This window comes from Ambystoma mexicanum, chromosome 8 (assembly GCF_040938575.1).
Source record: "Ambystoma mexicanum isolate Mex_15411 chromosome 8, UKY_AmexF1_1, whole genome shotgun sequence".
NCBI classification, from domain to species: domain Eukaryota; kingdom Metazoa; phylum Chordata; class Amphibia; order Caudata; family Ambystomatidae; genus Ambystoma; species Ambystoma mexicanum.
The window spans coordinates 533701567-533721085 of record NC_090929.1 but is presented as its reverse complement, the minus strand read 5'-3'; the positions used below and the strand labels follow the sequence as shown (position 1 = coordinate 533721085).

Below are 19519 nucleotides of genomic sequence, written 5' to 3'. Positions count from 1 at the left end.
CCAGTACACCCTCTTCCTCTCTGAATGGGCTGAAATGGCTGCTTCTCTCCTCCCCACCTCATCACAACTCCTCCTGCTGGGGGATCTAACCATCCATCTGCCCCCCCCGAACACTTCAGGACCTTTCCGCAAACTCTGCAACTCCCTCCCTCTATCCATTCTACCCTCTGGACCAACTCACACTGCAGGCCACACTTTGGAGGCTCTCATCTCCACCGACATCCCTCTCTCTACCGCTCTTCGTACAACACTCTCGTGGACCAATCACACTCTTCTCTCTTCCCACCTTACACTGTCATCTCCTCCAGCACTGGCACTCCCCACTGTGTCTCCAGTCTTCAAGGAGACCCGTCCCATGATTCACATCTAGATCTTATACATTACTGGTCTAGGATCATGTCCAAGGAAGTTTGAAAATTTCCCTGCAGGACTACTTGAATCCCCGGAGCAATGATGCTATCAACTTGATGGAAGTGCCAATTGCCCAGAGCACTACCCACAATGTCCTTTCACCCCTTCCCAGAGATGTGGATGTGCGCATCCTTGGGATTATTAGCAGAAAAGAGGTATTTTTCTTACAAGGCAGAATAGTTATCTAATTACAAAGTTGCATTGCATCCTCTTTTTAATGGTGCAATAGATGGGAAGCAGCTTGCAACGGAAAATACCGGAGTCTCGGCAGTCGCGACGAAAAATGGCCAGAATGAGGCCTCCTGCGCTCTTCATGAGCTCCTCTGCTGAGTCAGCAGCTCCTGTTTATGCAACTCCCGCCTCACAACAGTTGTGCAACACACGCCTCAGGATCCTACACAGCAGTCATACAGGCCTATAACTGATTCTTGCAGACAACCAGAGGTGGATGACTTGGGCTTTGCTTGCAAGAAGGTCCTTCTGTGTTGCTCATCTCTTCCTCCCGTGTGGCTGCCTCTGCTCCAGTGACTGAAGCTGGGCCGGAGGTGGGGATGTGGGGGCAGCCACGGCGAATCCCACTGATGGGCGCAAAGACGGAGAAGCGCGGTGTATTATGCTGCTTATAATGTGCATGCTCCACAAGGAACGCATGTCACAGGATCACGGCACTCAGTGGTGTTGCCAGGAATCAAATTTAGGAGGGGCACTGAGGAGGCCACAGACAAAAGTAGGGGTACCACAGACAAAAGTAGGGGGCCGCCTATAAAAGGGCAATGTATGACGTCAGAAACACTCCTGCAGAGAATATTTTGTGCACACCAACTACCACACCCCTTTTGTGCATCTACCCTCCCATCAGAATGTAGGGACTAAACCCTTCAGTCACTAATGACCCATCATTAGCAGTTTTGTGCGCTACATTCTGATTGGGGGGGCTGCTCTTGGCTGCAGGGAGGATTTAACAGCTCTTCATTGATGTGCGGCAGCATTGATGCGGCAGCATTGATTGCTGCCCTTTGTGTGTGTGTCTGTGCTGTGCTAGCGGACACAACACTACAGACAGTGCAGAGAAAGTAGCCCAGCTGAGGTAGGAGGGGCACAAGGGGGGGCAGGATTTCAGAAGAGGGGCCTGGCCCCCCCAAGCCCCTTCTAGCTGCGCCACTGATGGCACTGGCCAGCTTGCGCCGCACCACGGTATGTCCATGGGACCAGTGCCTGAGTTACAGCTATACCCACAGATTATAACAGTCCCACAAAAGCAGAACACGGATAATAAGCGGCGTCTACCAATTTGGCAACTGATAACTCTCACAAGGATAGAGATTTTGGAAGGAAATCCTCTGATTCTGAACTTATTGGGCTTGAGGCAGGCCAACTAATTGGAAAGTTGATTTTGGTGCATATAATTCTTTTGTTCTTGCACATGGGTGATACAAGATGCATTGGGTAGCTCCACTGTGGAATCGCAGACTGATTTATACACACGGAATGAATGACCATATTTCTCTGAACGTTCATATATTTATGTTCAAGAAACTGAAAGTCAGCGTCTCCTTGAAAGTACAGGGACTCGTGCGAGATCTGACTCAGAGGCAGGTATCACCATTTCCTTCTATCTCCATCCCACTGCACCACCACAGAATAGAGATTGCACCGATATTGTTCTGTGAGTTATGCTTTCCCAGTCAAGAGTGATGGAACAGGTTCATACCTTAGCCATTCAAGAATTAACTACAGCTGTGGAAGGTACTCGCGCACGGATGCATCCGTTTAGCGCACATGCAATAGAGTCAGAGAAGAGGATTATGGAGGTTGAACTGGAGTACTCCTCCACTTCTAAAAACAGATTTGTAAGTGTTGAAGCGGTAGCCAGTTATTTTAACAAATAGCAAATAATGAATGCAATTTTAACGAATCAAAAAACAACAAAATTATACCAAATTAAAAAAAAATATATATATATATATATATGTATATATATGGCGGTGGGGTAAGGGATTACATCTGGTGGGGAGGGGTTTGAGGTGGGGTTTTTAACATGGGGAAAAGGGGGGCTTAGGAGGGAACCCCCCAAATAATCGATATTTTTTGTTCTTTTGTTTTGTTCAAATGTCATGCTTTATTATTTAATGTGTTAAAATCCCATAGATCCACCTAAGCCACCATGGCTCAAAATAAAACATCTACCTTGGGCACTCTTTTACACAATGCAACAGTGCTGTAGATGTGGTTCTGTTGATCCTGAGAGCATTTTATGAGGTGATGTATTGATACTGTGTAAGGAGTGACTCATTTAATTTTAGAATCTTTTGTCATGATGACCTCTCGGGAAAGGGAGGGTTCATCGCAAGAGATTTGGTCAAAGACAAATCCATTGAATTTTTTCCCCTAAATTCTGCTGCAAATATTTGTGGGGGGTGGGTACGGGTAATAATTAGACTTCAGAAAATCACTTACCTCAGAGTTCCAAGCAAATTAGAATTACACGTTATGTCTGATCCTGCAAATTATGCAAGATTAGTACCCGTCGACAGACAATCAGATTGTTACACGCAATCTGATTGGCTCTTGCCGGGGCTTTACCCGATACAGAATCCCTCGAAGTTTACACTTCCTTCACATCTCTGGCAGGGGTGTGTGACAGGCCCTTAGCCACTGAGGAGGCTCAGAACAGGGTAATCCCTCCTCCAAGCCACCACACGTCTGGAAGCTACCATCCTCACCCGTCGGGGATTCAGATGTGTTTTCCCCCCACGGCCCCAAACAATCCTCTCCCCGCCCTCCCAACCCCACTTACCCTCCCGATTGCCGCCATGGAAAGGGAAAATGACTCCGTTTTGCCCTTCCCCGGGGGCAATTTTTTTGATTTTTTTTTTTCTGTTCCGAAAATGCAGCAGCGTTTTGGGAAACAGAAAAAGAATGCTATTAGTACCCCGGTCTTGCAGGCTGCGGTACTAATATCAATAAGCCCCTCACCGTGGGGGCATTACTGAGTCAGGTAATGCCCTGGGGCCTATAACTCTGGGCCCCAGGGCATTACCTGACTCGGTATGCGCCTGCGGCAAGGGGCTTATTGCTTAAGAATTGCATGCGACATTGAGCCCCCCCACCCTTTTCCCAGGGGTCATATCGATGATAGTATACCTGAACAATTAATTAATCAAAGCAATGGAGAAGGACTGATTGTGCATCACTAGGCAAATGACATCCGAATGGAGCATGTTTTCAAAGACTAATGAAGATGTTTAAGAAAATGAGGACATTTTGTTTCATTGTGACTTCCTGGACAAGGCTATACCTTTCAGTTTTTTAGTGGAGGGTTTTTGAAAGACCTCAGCGGAAGAGCGACCAGAGACCACACTAATGGCACAGGTGCACGGTATATATCCCAGTAGCACAACAGGACCTAACACAGCTGAGCGTGCACATGATATGCTGTGGCTATGCTTGGGTATGTGCTGACACCAGTCTCTAAAATGAATAATTATCAACAGCAGCTGATTTTTAGCAGTGGGGCTGAAATGTTGGGTTTGCCATAGAGAAAGCAGTAATTGATTTCAATTACACCTGCAATTTCTTCTTCGACTGTCTGATTTAACACTCCCCGGCCGCCCCCTTCAACCCCCCAAAAAAACAATCCTTAAGTTTACTTAGTAGAAAGTAAACACATGCACCAATATATCGTGCAGAAGTTATCACAATGAACATTATGGTAGATCTCCAGCAGAGCTATAATGAGATGTCATTGTCAAGATGTTCTAATGTTGGCTACGAGGAGACTTGTGTGCACAGGTCAGCCGCCAGTGATTTTCCAAGAGCCGCATCCTTTGCAGGACTACATCGAACCCGGATCTAATCCAGCTTCCCCTATCAGTTTGTTTATGTTCTCCTCCAATGGGAGGGGAGCATTGCTTGTCAGCAGCCATGATGGGAACTAGACAGGAAGCTGGTGGAAAGGGTTTCATTAAGATTCCATCGCGAGGCAGTAGGTTGCAACAATAAACTCTGGCTTAGGAGTATTTTCATACCATACATTGTTTGCTGTGTCAAGGTTTTCCGCTTTCATGTTCCTCAGCAGCGCGTTTCACCAGCCATGATTTATCGGTTTCTTTCTCCTCCGTTTGTGCTAATAATAGCAGAAGCCTAAAATATTATCAATACAAGTAAAAGTGTCTCCGTTTTGTCTACTAAGTCTTGATCCAATTAATTTACAGAATGTTGGACAAATAGTATCTGCTGCAAATTATTATATGGAAACATTTCTCAAGGATAAGCATTGCGGATATCCTGGAGCAGGGCTGTTTGTTAGTATTTGCTGGTCCATCCAAAGAACTAAGAACTAGTCCTTTTTCTAAGCCAGTTGAACTTCTTAGGCCAACGCTATGCTATCTGATATCAACACCTTTAAGTTGCTAGCAGAGGAAGATGGGCAAGTTACACATCCTGTCCATTTGTCTGACACTGGTAGGACAGGAAGCACCACGTGGTCTTGGTCTTGTTTCACTACTCACCGGAAATGAGGATCCCGTGTGTTACATCTTCTTAAAGGTCAAGATAGATATCCCATGTGCTAGCATCTTTTTGTTTGTTTATTATTTATAATGCGCGCCAGAACCGAGGGTATCAATGCGCAGAGCGTTCAAGATGTTTTTCAGCTTGGTTACAGTGTTGTACAATTATATACAAGATCAATACAGAACAACATAGATAGTCAGAAATGTATACAGGGTGGAAAGCATATACAGGGGTAAATACAGCAAAGAGCGCAAGTGCGGAACAGTCTTGGCGACAGTGCTGTGCAAATGTATGCAAGATCGATACAGGTATAAAATACAGAGTCAGAAGTCAGAGGTATATACAGAAGGAGTGCATGTGCAGGAGTCAGGGGGGGGGTAGTTACGGAGCAGGAAACAAGTGCAGGAGACCAAAGTGTATGTAGCCTGAGAGCAGGTGAACAGCAGTCAGTGGTCATAGGTCTATGCAGTGTGAGAAGTGGGCAATTTAACGGTCATTTTCTTTGATCCATTTGATAATATTGCGCCTAAAGTGAGGGTACGTTTGAGGAGCCCTTAGAGCAGGGGGTAGGGAGTTGCACAGCTGAGCAGCCTTAACTGGGAAGCTGCATCCTCCAGTTTTAGATCGTTTAGATCTGGGTATTGTTAGACGGTTGGAGTTGGCTGATCTTGTTAGGCGATTGGATGCTTGTCTCTTAAATCTGTCTATAAAATAGCATGGGGCAGCATTATTTAGACATTTGTGTGTGAGTGAGGCCGTTTTTAACAGGATTTTATCATTAGTGTTGAGCCAATTATTTCTTCTTCTTATCTCTGAGATGTGTGTTTTTTAGCTATATTTTTTAGCTATACCCAGTGCCACTCTGAGGGCATTATTTTGTAGGATCTGGATTTTATTAGTAATGGTCTTGTTGGCCCCCAGGTATAGGGCGTTACAATAGTCCAGTTTTGAGAAGAGGATTAGTGCTCTGGCCAATGTGATGCAGCTGTGGGTGGATAGGAAGGGCTTGGCTGATCTGATTAGCTTGCAGGTGTAAGCTGTCGCTGAGGCCATGGCGTTGACCTGCTTAGTGAAGGAGAGGGTGGCATCTAGGTAAAGGCCCAATGTTTTTACTTCTTTGGCTACTTTGATTGAGATGCCGTCAATGTTGAAGCTAGAGTATTTGTAGCCTAGTTTGTTCAAGTTAGGGGTGGTGCCAAGGATGATGAGTTCTGCCTTGTCATCATTCTGGCATAGACCATGGGTAGCCATCCATGCCTGGGTGATGAGGTATACCCTGTTCACCAAGGCCAAATCCTTGTCATAATCCCCCGGGAAGCAGGATGAGAATCTGGGTATCATCTGCATAGTTAGTGTAGGTGATACCAAGACTGTCTAGAAGATCAAAAAGGGGCTTCGTGAAGATGTTGTATAGGGTTGGTGAGGCGCCTGATCCCCGTGGTACCCCGCAGGTGATGGGATGGGGTCGGCTGATGCTGACGGCGATAAGACGCGCATTGTCCTGTTATTGAGAAAAGATTGCATCCAGCCTATGGCTTCTTGTGAGAAGTGTGCTGTCGTGTCCAGCTGGTTACAGAGGACTTTATGGTCAACCAGATCGAACGCCGCCGATAGGTCGAGTAGGAGTAGTAGGGCAGTTTTTCCACTGTCCCTAAGTGCGTCGATTTGGGCTTTAAGGTCTATCAGTGCTGTTTCGGTCCCGTGTTGGGGTCTGAAGCCAGACTGTCGGACTCCTAGCAGATGGTTCAGTTCCAAATATTTCTGAATTTGGAGGTATGTGATCGTATCTAGGATTTTAAGCAGGAAAGGAACGGTATTGATGGGTCTGTAGTTGGTGGAGATGGATGGGTCGAGGGATTGTTTTTCAAGGAGCGGGACTACCCAGGATTCCTTGAGGTTGCTGGGATGGTACCGATGGTGAAGGATGCGTTGATCAGTTTAGTGATAAGGGGATACGTCTCTGGCAGCATCTTTGATGATTTGGGCAGGGCAAGGGTCTCCCTAACAGTTGGAAGGTTTAAGGGGGAGGATAGTTTTTTCCACCTCAAGGATGGATACTTTGGAGAAGCTGAAGCGGTGTGTTGGTTTGTGCGAGAGTGTGGGCCTATGACGAGGTTGTGTGGTGGGATTGTGGAGGAGGTCTTTTTTTGTTGATCTTATCTGTAGGGTAGCAACTTTGTTGGTTAAGGCTTTTTGAATACTGGTGCACCAGTTTTGTCCTTTACACAGGTTCTGGTGCAGGGATTGGAGTTTCTAATTCTTTAAGGATTATGAATAATTCTTTTATGCTTGAATTGGCTTGCAAAATTCTCTTGTTATAGGTGATCTTAAAGGTCAAGATTAGTTTAGCTTCAACGCTCCAGATGGAAATTAATTCTATGAATCTAACATCACCTATCTAGATTTCTTTATACATGTCGCTGATCACCTGTCCGTGTCCTGTTTGTTTTGTGTGTGACCTGAGGCCTTCGGGCGAGCTGGCACGTTACTAAGATTTAAAATAAATAAATAAATAAATACATTGATGAATTCTCCTCCGCATTGCAAATCACTTGGCAGCAGCAGATCCTGTTATTCAATATCTCTCCCACTAGATTACATCACCCTAAATCATACCTCATATTGCTGTACCCCATACAGCAATACAGCAATACTGGTAGTTCACAGTTCCTCATGTAAGTCTACTGCCACTTCAGCTACAACATAGCCCTTCTATATGGAGTATCCCCATTGGCCCAGCCCTCCATTCTTTGGACCCCGCCTCCTCCCTTTACATCCTACTTCCTCCCAATAGACAAACAACAACTTGCAAGAGGAACTCCCTTCTTCTACACCAGGGGTCTCCACCATTGGGCTCTCCAGATGTTTTGGACCCCAACTTCAATCAGCACTAACCAGCAAATTGAATGAAGAGGGATTGTGGGAGTCATAGTCCAAAACCTATGGAGAGCCAAATGTTGCAGACATCTGCCCTACACCATACCTCATTTCCTCCCACTAAATCATACCGCCTCAAAAAATCACACCCATTCTTGCCAGACCTCACCTCCTTCCACTAGAGTACAGTTTCTGCTGCTAGACCACACCTCTGGTTACTAGAACACGTCTCCTTCTTCTAGTTGACATATATCTCTGCTAGACCACACCTCCTTCCTTGTTCCAAACAGCCTGTGGATAGACAACACTTTTTTTCTCTCTAAACTACACTTAAACCCACTACACCACTCCTCTTCCCACCAAAAGAAACCCTGCCTTGAACTGGACCAAACCTCCTCCCAATAAACCAAACCCACTCTCTGTATGTCTGCATTGTGCCCCCTACTGCACAATCCCTCCTTCTCATCCTTAGGCATGCCTCATTTAAAGAGAACACATCACCCTTAACTACAACACACCTTTTCCCCTCTACACCACTCGTCCCCTCACTAGACACAGACACTCCCATTACACCCCACCACATGCTACTAGACCACTTGTTCTCAAACTGTGGGACAGGCCCCTACATGTGGGCCCAAAGAATGAATATTTTTCTCATGGCCGGGTCTCAGCATAAACAAGCATTGGCAATGCCAACATTTTGGGCTTTTGTGTAGGCATGGGAAAGGCACTGCCATAGTGGTATTTACTGGCTTTTGATGGTAGCAGGTGCAAAATGGTGTGAATACCTGGACATCTAAGAGCAGTGCCTGGCAAATGCCTAATACATATATACATGCCAAAACTGTTGGCTTTGTCAATGCTTGTTTTTAACAGGACTTCTATGATGGACAGGTATAGTGCTTATAAATCAAGTGGTTGAAGGCATACCTGCTTAAGGCATTTTATTGCACCAATAGCACGTTAACAACTCCAATTAATTCATGAACCCTCAGAAGACTGCTTTAAAAAAACACTGGCAAGTGCCTGGAGTGCAAAGTTTGATGTTACGGCTTAATTAAAATGAGCTCAAAGAGTTCTCATGAGGAGGTGTTTTGGGATGGAAGGGGCAGGGACTGAGTGGGAATGGCCATAGGGATGAGCGTGGGAGTGGGCAGTCAATGGGTAGGCAAATAACCAAGCAACACCTACAAGCTGTGTGTCCCTCCTGGTATGCCATTTCTGCCGATCTGTAATCTAATGCAATAGTTTCCGCTTATAGGTTGTGCTATAAAAATGGTAAATACCGCGTGCATTACACCCTGAAAAGTCTTTGCAAGTCTTCTTAATGTGAGTGACTTTTAGCTTTTTTGTACCCAGAGTTGTATAAAGCCGCTTTTCGTATATGCAGCTTGTTTAGCGCAAAGGTATGCTTGACCTTGGTCTTTGTTTTTTTTAATCCCAGTTGTCAGCTGCTGCTGTGAGTGGCTGCAGCTGCCTGGGAATCAGCCAGTTAGAATCCAATAAGGGAAAGCCTCCAGTGTACAGATCCGCGAACTCTGTGATGTGGCTGTGCAAGTCTTCCGAAGGCGGGATTAACATCGCAAAAAGAACTAAAGGCAGAGATAGAGTGCTGCCAATCATGGAATAATAATAATAACGATAATTTAGCATTTATATAGCGCTACGAACCCTCAGGTATCTGAGCGCTGCTTATTATTACCCACGGTGTATGGTGCTCATTTATTGCCCTCGAAAGGATGAAAGGCTGAGTTTGGCCCTGCCGGGATTCGAACCTGTGTCAGCAGGCTCTGCACAGATGTCAAAGCGAGCGCTGTGCTATCGGACCTCCCCTAGAACGAATTGCATTTCCATTTTTCTTATTTGATATTAATGAGCCCTATCCTAAATGTCTGGAACTTATGTATGAGGGGATGAGGCTTACAAAGTAACAATAATCAAAGCAAATATCTACTAAATGTGCATCATTTACCCTGTAAGGTAGCATATCTCGCTTTTCGATATCCGGCCAGCTGCATGTTCTGATTTTGATGGTTTCGTTTTTTTTTTTTACGTTTGAAAAATAGGTATTACTGTGTATTTTCTTCTAGCAGTGTTTTCTGCTTCGTATTTTCCTTTTGATTTCCTGTGTGTTATTACTTGTTGCCCTTGTGGCCCTTTGGTCTTACTGTAGCATGCTTGTTTTGTGCTTCCTTTCAATGGTCATTGGGCTTCTTTTATTCTTTAGACCTGATGACCATTCCGGGAACGGTTTTGCTTATTGTGATACCTTTGTTTTCTGAGAGTTTGTGGGACCGTGTGGTTCCGTAGATCAATACTCATACTCTATAAAGAGTTGGGTTTGGGACACATCATAGAATGACAGATGCAGAGTGGAAATTCTGAGCATTATAGCAGAATGCACATTATCGCCAAATTGTTGTCCCCATTATCGGCGCACAGAAGTTGTTTAGGTCATTGTACCGTTAGGGCCTGATTCAAGGAATTATTGGCATGGTCTAAAGTGACTCTGAACTGCTGAAAAGTGACTTTGCACTGGCGACACAAACCCTGATTCATGAAACTGTGCTAAGTGTATTTTTGCAGTGCAAAGTCCGTGCAAACTCATTTTGTACTGCAAAAATGACTATGCACTGACTTGCATGGACTTTGTACTGCAAAAATACATTTTGCACAGTTCCATGAATCGGGATGTGTGTCGTCAGTGAAAGGTCACTTTTCAGCAGTTCAGAGTCACTTTGGACCATGCCAATAATTCCTTGAATCAGGAAAGTCACTTTGAACCGTGTGGGGTACATTTACCCACCCAGCAGAAGTCCCCTCCATCACCAACCTGCACTTCAGCAGTTACTAGCAGAATGGCAGCACTGGCTCCTTTGAGCGCCATTCCCTTGCATCAAAACAGTGTTTGCAGCTACAAAAATGATGGCTGCGCTGTCTTTGGCAAGCACCTATTGGGCAAGATGGAACAGGGAAGACAGAGAGAAAGGCTGCCAGTGTGTTTCCCTATGCGCACCAAAGAAGAGAATTGAAAAGCAGCGCTGCTTGGCTGCTCGCTCAAAATTTCCAAATGAAAAAGGAAATATTTTGCATTAAAATGATGGAGCCTGATGCCCTTTTTCAACTGTTCAACAATACGCATCTCTTATCCAATGAGACCCAGCTATGCCCAGCCATATTCAGGTTGTGCTCCAGCAAACGAAAGCATTTCTCACTGAATGACAGGATGTGTCAGGCAAAATCTGTGAAATCACAAACCACTTTACTCCCAGCTGTATGGGAAAAAGGACTCACTTTGCAACAAAATATCATAGCTAAACTTTTTAAAAGAATCCCTATTCCTCTGTGCCTATGTAGTATCAGGGAACCTTTGCCTTGAACAGATTGATGTGTAAGAGAAACTGACTAGGGCTGCAAACATTGTTTAGAATCTAGATTTAAGAGAAAACCGCATTGGGGAGAGACAGAAAAAGGAAAATTCACCACGTGTTAAAGGCTTGCTTTTGCAAACAAGAAAAAAATCTGTTTTAAAAGTGTAATGTTGAATAAGGCCCTATCCTTGCCTAGAAATGCAATGGGGGTTTTGTTTGAAAACATATATGGGATGTTTTATTTCAACAGACTTGCTTCTGATTCAGAAAAAAATAAATAAGTAAATAAATAAGAGCATTTACTGTGGAAGCCACAGAACCAGTTTTCCTGCTTGGCTTCAAATGACATTTGCTTTCTGGGAACATGGTTGCCTTCCCCCAAAGGGGCCAGCCGCTTTGACACTATGAATGGACCAAGTGGAAGCATCTCACAGGCTCATCAGACTTTGTGACTGGGCTTGAGCCTGGGACAATAGAGTTCCAGGGCACTTATGTGTGAAATTGCAAATAACACCTCCCCTCAACTTCAACTGGGGGCTTCACAGTCAACTCGAGAGCAGCCTTGGAAGTTATGCCCTTATTTGGGAGACAATGCTGGCTCAAAAGACTAGTTTAATTAATAAACTTTAAGACTGTTATTTCTGCTATTGGACAACGCAGTAATGCAGAAGTTTTACAGTTTAAATGCAATTTTTGGGGCATCACATTAAGACGTGGTAGCTTTCACTAGCATGTTGGGGACAGAAATGGCAGAAAATTGTATATTCTTCGGAAAAGTGTATATGGTGCTACTTTGAAATTCAATACTAACATGCCTTTTGATAATATGTACACATGTATAAAGTTATAGAATTGTAAGTGAAATATTTCCCACCAAAAAGTGCGAAAGATTATTAGAAGGATGAAACAATGTCGTACAAACCTGGGAGTTAGACTGCCCTGTTCTGTGTGGAATATATCATTTGCCTATGTCATTTGCAAAAGTGCCACAACTGTAAAAATGTGTGCTTTATGGCATAACTGATTTTTGGCAAAAATGACTGGGGGTGGCTCTGTACCTCATAAAAACACATCCCATAAAACTCAGTCACCTCCTCTAGCCCAATCTGCTTTCAGGGAGGAGGCGACAGGACATAGGCTGACCTATCCGATTCTTAGGGGTAGGTCTAGCTTAGTTCTGTCTCACAGTAAATCCTGTGATGTCATCCGCCTTATAAAAGGGGGAAGCTCACAAAGACAGGACACACACTCTTCTGAATTTTCCAGCTGCTGTGTATCCAGATATTTCATATTCATCCTGCAGATTCCAGATCCACTTCCAGGCCAGAGCATAGCTGACCCTATTCAGGCAGAACCACCCTCCAGAACTAAACCCCCTACCAAAATCCCACTAACTCAGGGAGAAATGTGGAAAAGCTTTGGTACCCTTTTGTAGAGTATCCTATGACCAGACCAGCTTTTTGCCCCACTACCTGCATGCCGCTGTCCCATGACCAGACAGGCCCAGCTGTTTTCTGCTAGGAGAGTCCCGCCAGGGTGCCATGACCAGATCCCTTAAGTCCAGAAACCCGTTTGGCTGTCCCAAATCCCAAACTCCAGCGCTGATTGTGAGTATCTCACCATCCCATAACAACACATAGCCTACCCAATCTTGATACCTTGTCTTGGTTCCATCCTCTAAGTAATCCCATCCATAACCTGATAACTTGTTTAAGATATTCTGAATCCTTTGTGAATCCTGTTTCTTAATTTCATGTGTTTGTGGCATTATTTCCCATAGTCCATTGCATAAGTCCTTAGTCATATTTGGAGTAAATTAATTAATTTCCACATAAAGAGACACGCAGCGTGAAGGGGGTTAAGACGGCCGCTTAACCTGTTTCAAGCGCAGCGTTATCTTCTTGATAATCTAGTTACAAAGATATAGTTGTAGTAGCACTTGTCACTTTTCTTTCCAACCCGATATTCTCTGTTAACTGCTTTTATTTTCTGAAACCGAATTTCCTTTCACATTGAAAATCTCATCTAGTTGTTCAGCTAGAGTCCCTCTTTCACATTCCTATTATCCCTGTGATGTGCATCTATCACCCAGCCTAAAAACCGCATTCCGATTCTGTCTATTTCACCCTTTTTTTTTTTCCAAACCGTTTGACATTTAAAACTGTAAAAAGAGGGAAATACAACTTTCTAACGTGTGATTTTGGCTGCACTGTGTTCTTACTTTCAAGTTGATTTTTGAACTGTATGCCCTTTGTTGATACCTTGCCTTGTAGTTGCCAGTGTTCTTCCATCCATTATACTGTTAGAACTCATATTTATCTAATTTATTCAACCGCACACATAAATTCATTATATACCAATTCCGAGTGTTATTTACGCAATTGCAAAGGTTTTCAAACCCGATTTTGCCTCCCATTTCGTGAGGGAAGGTCAGATTTGAATTCTGTTTTCTGTCTAGTATCCCTGAATCTTTGCTGCTCCTTTCTATCAACTCAAAATTCAATTAATTGGGGTTTGAGGGAGCATTGCAGGGGGAAATCTTAACTCGAGTGCTATCTACCTGAACAGTAAAATTGCTCCTATTAATCTGTGCTTTTAATATGATCTAGTAGTAGGTCAACCAAGTGTATTTCATCAGTTTACATTGTAATTCTCACCCCATTGGTGATTGCTGTCCAATATTTAAATTGTGTGATTTTCTTTGAATTTAAAATAAATAAATATTGTATTCCCACCAACCGGCCTGGTTCATGATCCATTGTGACCAGGGGTATTTGTAAAAGGGGGTGTGAGATGGGTTGGGTGCCAACTCAGTCCGAATTCTAGGGAGTAAAGAAAAAGTATTCTAATTGAGCGCTACATCCTAGGCTAAGGGCAAGAGTCCTGGTCCGGTGTGTGATGCCTGATTAGAATCCCTAACAACCGGGCAGAAAGTTCCATGAATTAGGCCCCTAAACATTCCCCTATTTAATTCCTCAGGAAGGTGGTTGAGAGATAGCGCTTTCCAAAAGTGGTGTCCCTACATGATGTGGGTCCAGTCAGTGGGCTAAACAGTACACAGTGCCCCTCTTGGACCCATGTGTGATCTAGATATTCCCACAGTGTACCGAGATCTAAAGATACACTTAAAGACTTTACAGTGCAAAAATACACTTTGCACCACTCTGTGAATCAGGGTGTCTGTTGGCAGTGCAAAGTCACTTTCCACCATGCTAAAAGTTCCATGAATCGGGCCCTAAGGGCCTCATCACGAGTTGGGTGGTATCCCGGCTGGGATACCGCCAACTCTATTTGCGTTACCGCCCACCCATCCAGTGGTATTACCAATACCGCCTAACTTGATCACGGGATGGACAGTAAATGTTATTCCTCATTCCCCACTGGGTATATTTGTGCCGAAAATCTGCATTTTTCCAGCGCGTTTACTCTCAGCAACATGCCATACTCATGATTAGGTGGACCTTTAAATGCGGTGGTAACCCTATTACCACTGCATTTAAGGGCTACCACCCAACCTGTGTTGGTGGCCTAAGTGTTTTTAGCTGATGGACAGGCTTCAGTTTTTTTATTTCTACAAAATGACCAAAAGGCTTCAAATCCGAAGAATTCCAGAAAAGTGCTGAACATGCCACCATTTATTATTATCGGTCACCCACAGCTGAGGTCCTTGGCACCACCGCCAGTAAAATCCTGGCTAGAGTGGAGGGATACAGTTCATATTATGTGTTGGTGTCTTATGTCATATACATGGACATGGACAGTCCCTATTATCATTGGGTCATAATTGTATTTTCGCTGTGTTGCAAGTAACATACGATCCACGACATTGCGGTGATAAGCCTGCCGTTCCATCCACGTTACCAAAATTGGACAAGGAAGTTTATAATTGACTTGTGTTTCCAATCTGTTCGGATCACTTCTGGTGTACTATAGGTGTGGGGCCGACTGATGGTTTAGAAACCGACTTTCATCCCTGGGCTACTGGTGCCCCGGAAGTTGATTTGCCACACAAGGTGCATTGACAATTTACAGCTGGACCATAGTTCATCAAGCCCAACGCACCATATAGTCTTATCACAGATGGACTTGCCTTTAATAATTGGTCCCATTATTATTTCTGGTAGTATTCCGGGTCTCTTTGTATGGGATTTATTTTTCGTCCATGGAGGGAGGAGCACTTGACTCAAGCACACTCAAACAAAACTCTAATTTATCCTCACTGTGTGTATATAACTGAACAGGAGATGTCGCTCCACCAGTCCTATCCTTTCTTCCTTTTCCATTTCTACTCTTTGTCTCACATCCTGCATAGTCTCAGTTGCAACCCCTGCTTCCTCTGCACAGACATTTCCCCTTCTATCGCTTTGTTTGGGTGCTTTATATAGCGCCAATATGCCCCGTTGCAGTTGCGTCTGAGCACTCTGAGACGCCGTCAGCATGATGAAATGACAAAGCACAGTAGAGACAGCCACATCAAACTGAGCGAACAATGGTGCATCGAAGGGTCTGTGCTGGATGCAAAGCCACAGGATTCTGTGGACCGGGAAATCACTAAACAGTCGTCCTCTGGGGGTGGGAAATGTGAGCATCACTGAGGACTCTCTTGGGTAATGATGGACTCTCCTTTGGATGAAATGAGCTGCTTCATCCGTTCAGTCTTAGTGTCCTTCAAGCAGAATCTTAGGTACCATGCAGCACTGTACAGGCGCAGCCCCTCATCACGGCGATGCAAGCCCCCACACAGAAACATGTGCTTGCACTGTCCTTCAACCTCCTGCCACGCCTGCAGTTGCCTCCCTGTACACAAAGGGGGCCGTGGTCTGAAAGAAGGCAGTGACATTCTACTTTACCGAACCTAGACTCCAAGGCCTCGTACACAGCCGATGAAGCCCCCAGCCCTACTGGGTGTGGATTGGCCGGCGTTCACCTTGCGCACTACCACTTTACTGTTCCCTATGTTGTCTTGCTGGGATCCTACACACCCGCCACACTTTATTATAGTTCCAGCAAGTAGGGTTTGTCTGCAAGCTTTTCCCTGCAGACTCAAATCAAGCCGTGTACTTCATTCAGGGAAGGGGGGGATAGCTCAGGGGCAAAGTGTTTGTCTTGGAAGCAAGACAAAGCAGCGCAACATAGATTTGAATCCCGATCCTGCACTTAGAAACTGCTAGCTGGTATTAAGTACGTTATAAAAAAATAATTATAACTGTCATTTGTACCGCCTTACAGTGTAACCCCTCATGACAATATATGATAGGTTATTTATAACGCGCTTAATACCCACTGGTGTCTAAACATGGACCCAGGGATCGAACCTGTGTTGCTCCATGTCGTCTTGCTTCCAAGGCGAGCGTGTTGCCCCTGAGCTATCCCCCCTTGTGACTGTAACTAGCATCTAGATGCCTCAGCACTTTGTGCGCTGCTATAAATACAAAAATAAATAAATAAACCACAGTAGAGTGCGTGCTGGGCCTCCAAATGTTAGGCCTCGTACCCTCCAATGAAGCCTGGTTTCAGAAATGCAATTTTCTGGGTGGCAGGAGTATATAGCCAAGAGAATGCAGAGGAAAAATGGTTTCTTTTGTATTTTTTCCCTATATATGTTTGCAAGAACGTGTTCTTGCCTGTGTGTGGTGGTGGCCAAGGGGGCTGTGTGAGGGCAGTGGAAGTAACACGAGGCAGGGCAGGAGCTGTGGGGGCATATGTTGTTGCGACAGACCCTATCACTTGCTTAGGGACATCCAACATGAAGGTGAGCCAGTGTGGTCATAGATTGAGTTCGCTTGAGTAGGGCCAGCACAAATGGGGTCATCAGGGGTCTTTACTGTTGAGACAGACTGCATGATATGCTTTGGGCATTAGCAGCATGGGAAAGGGGTCGGCGCGGGCATACCTTTTGGAGACAGACTGCAGGATTTACTTTGGGCACAGGCAGCATGTATGGGGGCCAGCACGGGCGTGTGTTATTCAGACACGCCTTAGGGTTTCTTTGGCAGCATGTACTGGCATACACTATTGAGCACTGGCATCATGACACTGAGTTTTGCAGTGGCAACGCTGGCACATACTGTTGAGACAGGCCTGGTGATTTTTCTTTGCACACAAACAGCAGGGACATGTTTTGCAACTTGCTCTTGTGTGTACCCCCGATAGCCTGACATCTATCGGAGTATTTAATGTGCTCCCCTTAAGAATCGATGTATCCATTTTTTTCAGGTGTGCTAAAAATTGGAGAGTTTCAAACCACTATTTCAGAAATTTTATTTGGAAGAATTATGACAACCTTCACCCCCTATCCCTCCCCCCACCCCCCCAAACCCCTCTGGGTGGCTTTGGGCTCTCTTACTATTCCCAACAATCCCTTGGGCCAATGCCAGGGAAATGTTTATGCCGCGCGCCAGCAGCCTCTGCAACGCACAACATACTTATCCAGTCTACCCCAAGCTCACCTGTTTGCCATTAAACAGACACTGGGCCATGTCATCCCAACCTACACCGGTCCCGGTACCTGGGCCGTACCTTGTGATATACTCGAGGTAAACTCCAATGAAGGCTTAGCGGCACACATACCCGGTGCTATCCCGCATTTTTGTTCTTATATTTGATGCTTTTACCTCCTCCTAATTTTGCCAGGTGACTGTGGCATTCTGTCACTGACCTCCCTTTTGCTGGTAAGTGGCCATCCGTGATGTTGACACCTTCAACCAGCCCGGTATTTTTATGCCAATTTGCATTCTGGGTTTTGTAGTTTAACCTTTCACTTAGTAACGTGCACACCTAAAAGTACCGTGCAATTGGCTAAACCAGCACTCTACTCCCCAGGACCATTAGATCATGTCACACACACGTTATGGTGCCCCTGGAAAGCTGCAGCTTTCATTGAGAAAACATTGTGTTACCCTACCCTACCCTGCCCTCCCACATCCTCCAATGGCCTCTGCCCAAACAATGCTTAAGTCACGCAAATATGAGCAGTGACACGCAGAGTTTATACTTTTTAGGCATTCGAATGACTCCTTCGCAAAGTCCATTCTTATTTTCCTCCAGTGAATACATGTTAAAATTCGTGACCATCTCCTGGCGTCACTTCTGAATTTAACCACTGGCGGTATAAGTCACCCGTGTGTTGGAGGTTGTTTTTCATGGCTTACCAAATTGTGTGAATGTGTATTCAAAAGTATAAATCAGATCAAAATGGGATCCAGTCGCCAGGCCGATCTCGCTGAGATCGACATCACGCCGGAGATCGTTCGCGAGATCCCAGCTTCGATCTTCTCCTTCTGGGCGACATATGTCACATGAAAACCTCACTGCGACTCGCAGCTGTACCACTCTGAAATGTGGTGTTGATTTAAAGATGTCTCTGTTCCCACTCTCCGGCGAGCCCTGCCAATTACCGAAATCCGTCCTGGCCCGCTCCCAACTCCCAAACAGTGCCCCGCAGCCGCGGGCCAGGAATGCGCGCGGTTTCCTCCAGTGCGCGTTGCGAGGAATGTGATGTCACGCACCACATTTCAGAAGTGGCGGTGGGGGCGCAGGAGGCCGGACTGAGAGGGTGGCCAGCAGTTACCCGGGCTTAGAGTTCACCTGCGGGGGGGGGGGGGGGATGGCCCGCCGAGAGGGGGTGGAACTCCGAGAATCGCTGCACTAGAACTACACACAGCGCGCGGCCGGCGGCGCAGTAGCGGATACCCGGAGCAGCTGTGCGCTGCTGGGTCCTGGATGCACAATCGGCGTCTGTGTTAGTCTGCAAGGTCGAGTCTTTGTCCCAAGGCCAGCAATAGCCAAGACAGCTGCTTTTGTCTTTGTGCTTTTTCGGCTGTCACTCCCTGCTCCGCATTTTAACAATGGGGCACATAACGGCTTTTCTGACACCATTGTTGTGCCTGGCGGTTTGGGGGAGTGTAGCCAGTGGCACCGGCACTCGCTACCACTATCCGTGGAAGAACTGCTTTTATCCATGCTACGCGGGTCACGCTGGCTATGGAGGGGGCCACGGAGACCGGAGGCCAGGTAAGTGACCGGCTGCATCACACGTCCTCTCTCTCTTAAACACAATAGTTTTAATATGGCTGAGTAACGGAAAATGTGACGGACCCCCCCCTTCCCCACTCCGCAGCGCTTTGAGATCCTGTAGAGAGTGGGAGGCAGGGATGGGATGCACATACTATTACTGATAGTAATCGTATCTTATATAGTTCTTGCTTTGAAGATGGGGCTCTTTCTTGGCACTGTAAATAACAGGTGATAACATCACCCGATGTAATGTGTGCATTTACAGATGCAGGGCCTGAGTGACTTACTTAGCGTGTTCAATGAGATTTTCCCCCACTGAAAAACGTGTG

At 45.5% G+C, this 19519-nt stretch overlaps 1 protein-coding gene across 2 annotated transcripts in view; it reads left to right on the top strand.

Moving 5' to 3' along the window:
- The window catches only part of MEGF6 (multiple EGF like domains 6), a 1562146-nt gene that overhangs the window by 1115409 nt on the left and 427218 nt on the right, over positions 1 to 19519 (top strand). Inside the window, exon 1 of one of the 2 annotated variants that reach the window (XM_069610228.1) lies at positions 18798 to 19187. The exons of the other annotated variant lie outside the window; for it this stretch is intronic. Within the exon in view, the coding sequence (XP_069466329.1) occupies positions 19022 to 19187 (166 nt within the window). The 5' untranslated portion in view covers positions 18798 to 19021. Of the gene's footprint in view, positions 1 to 18797; positions 19188 to 19519 lie in introns of those variants that run through there. 2 annotated transcript variants of the gene reach the window in all.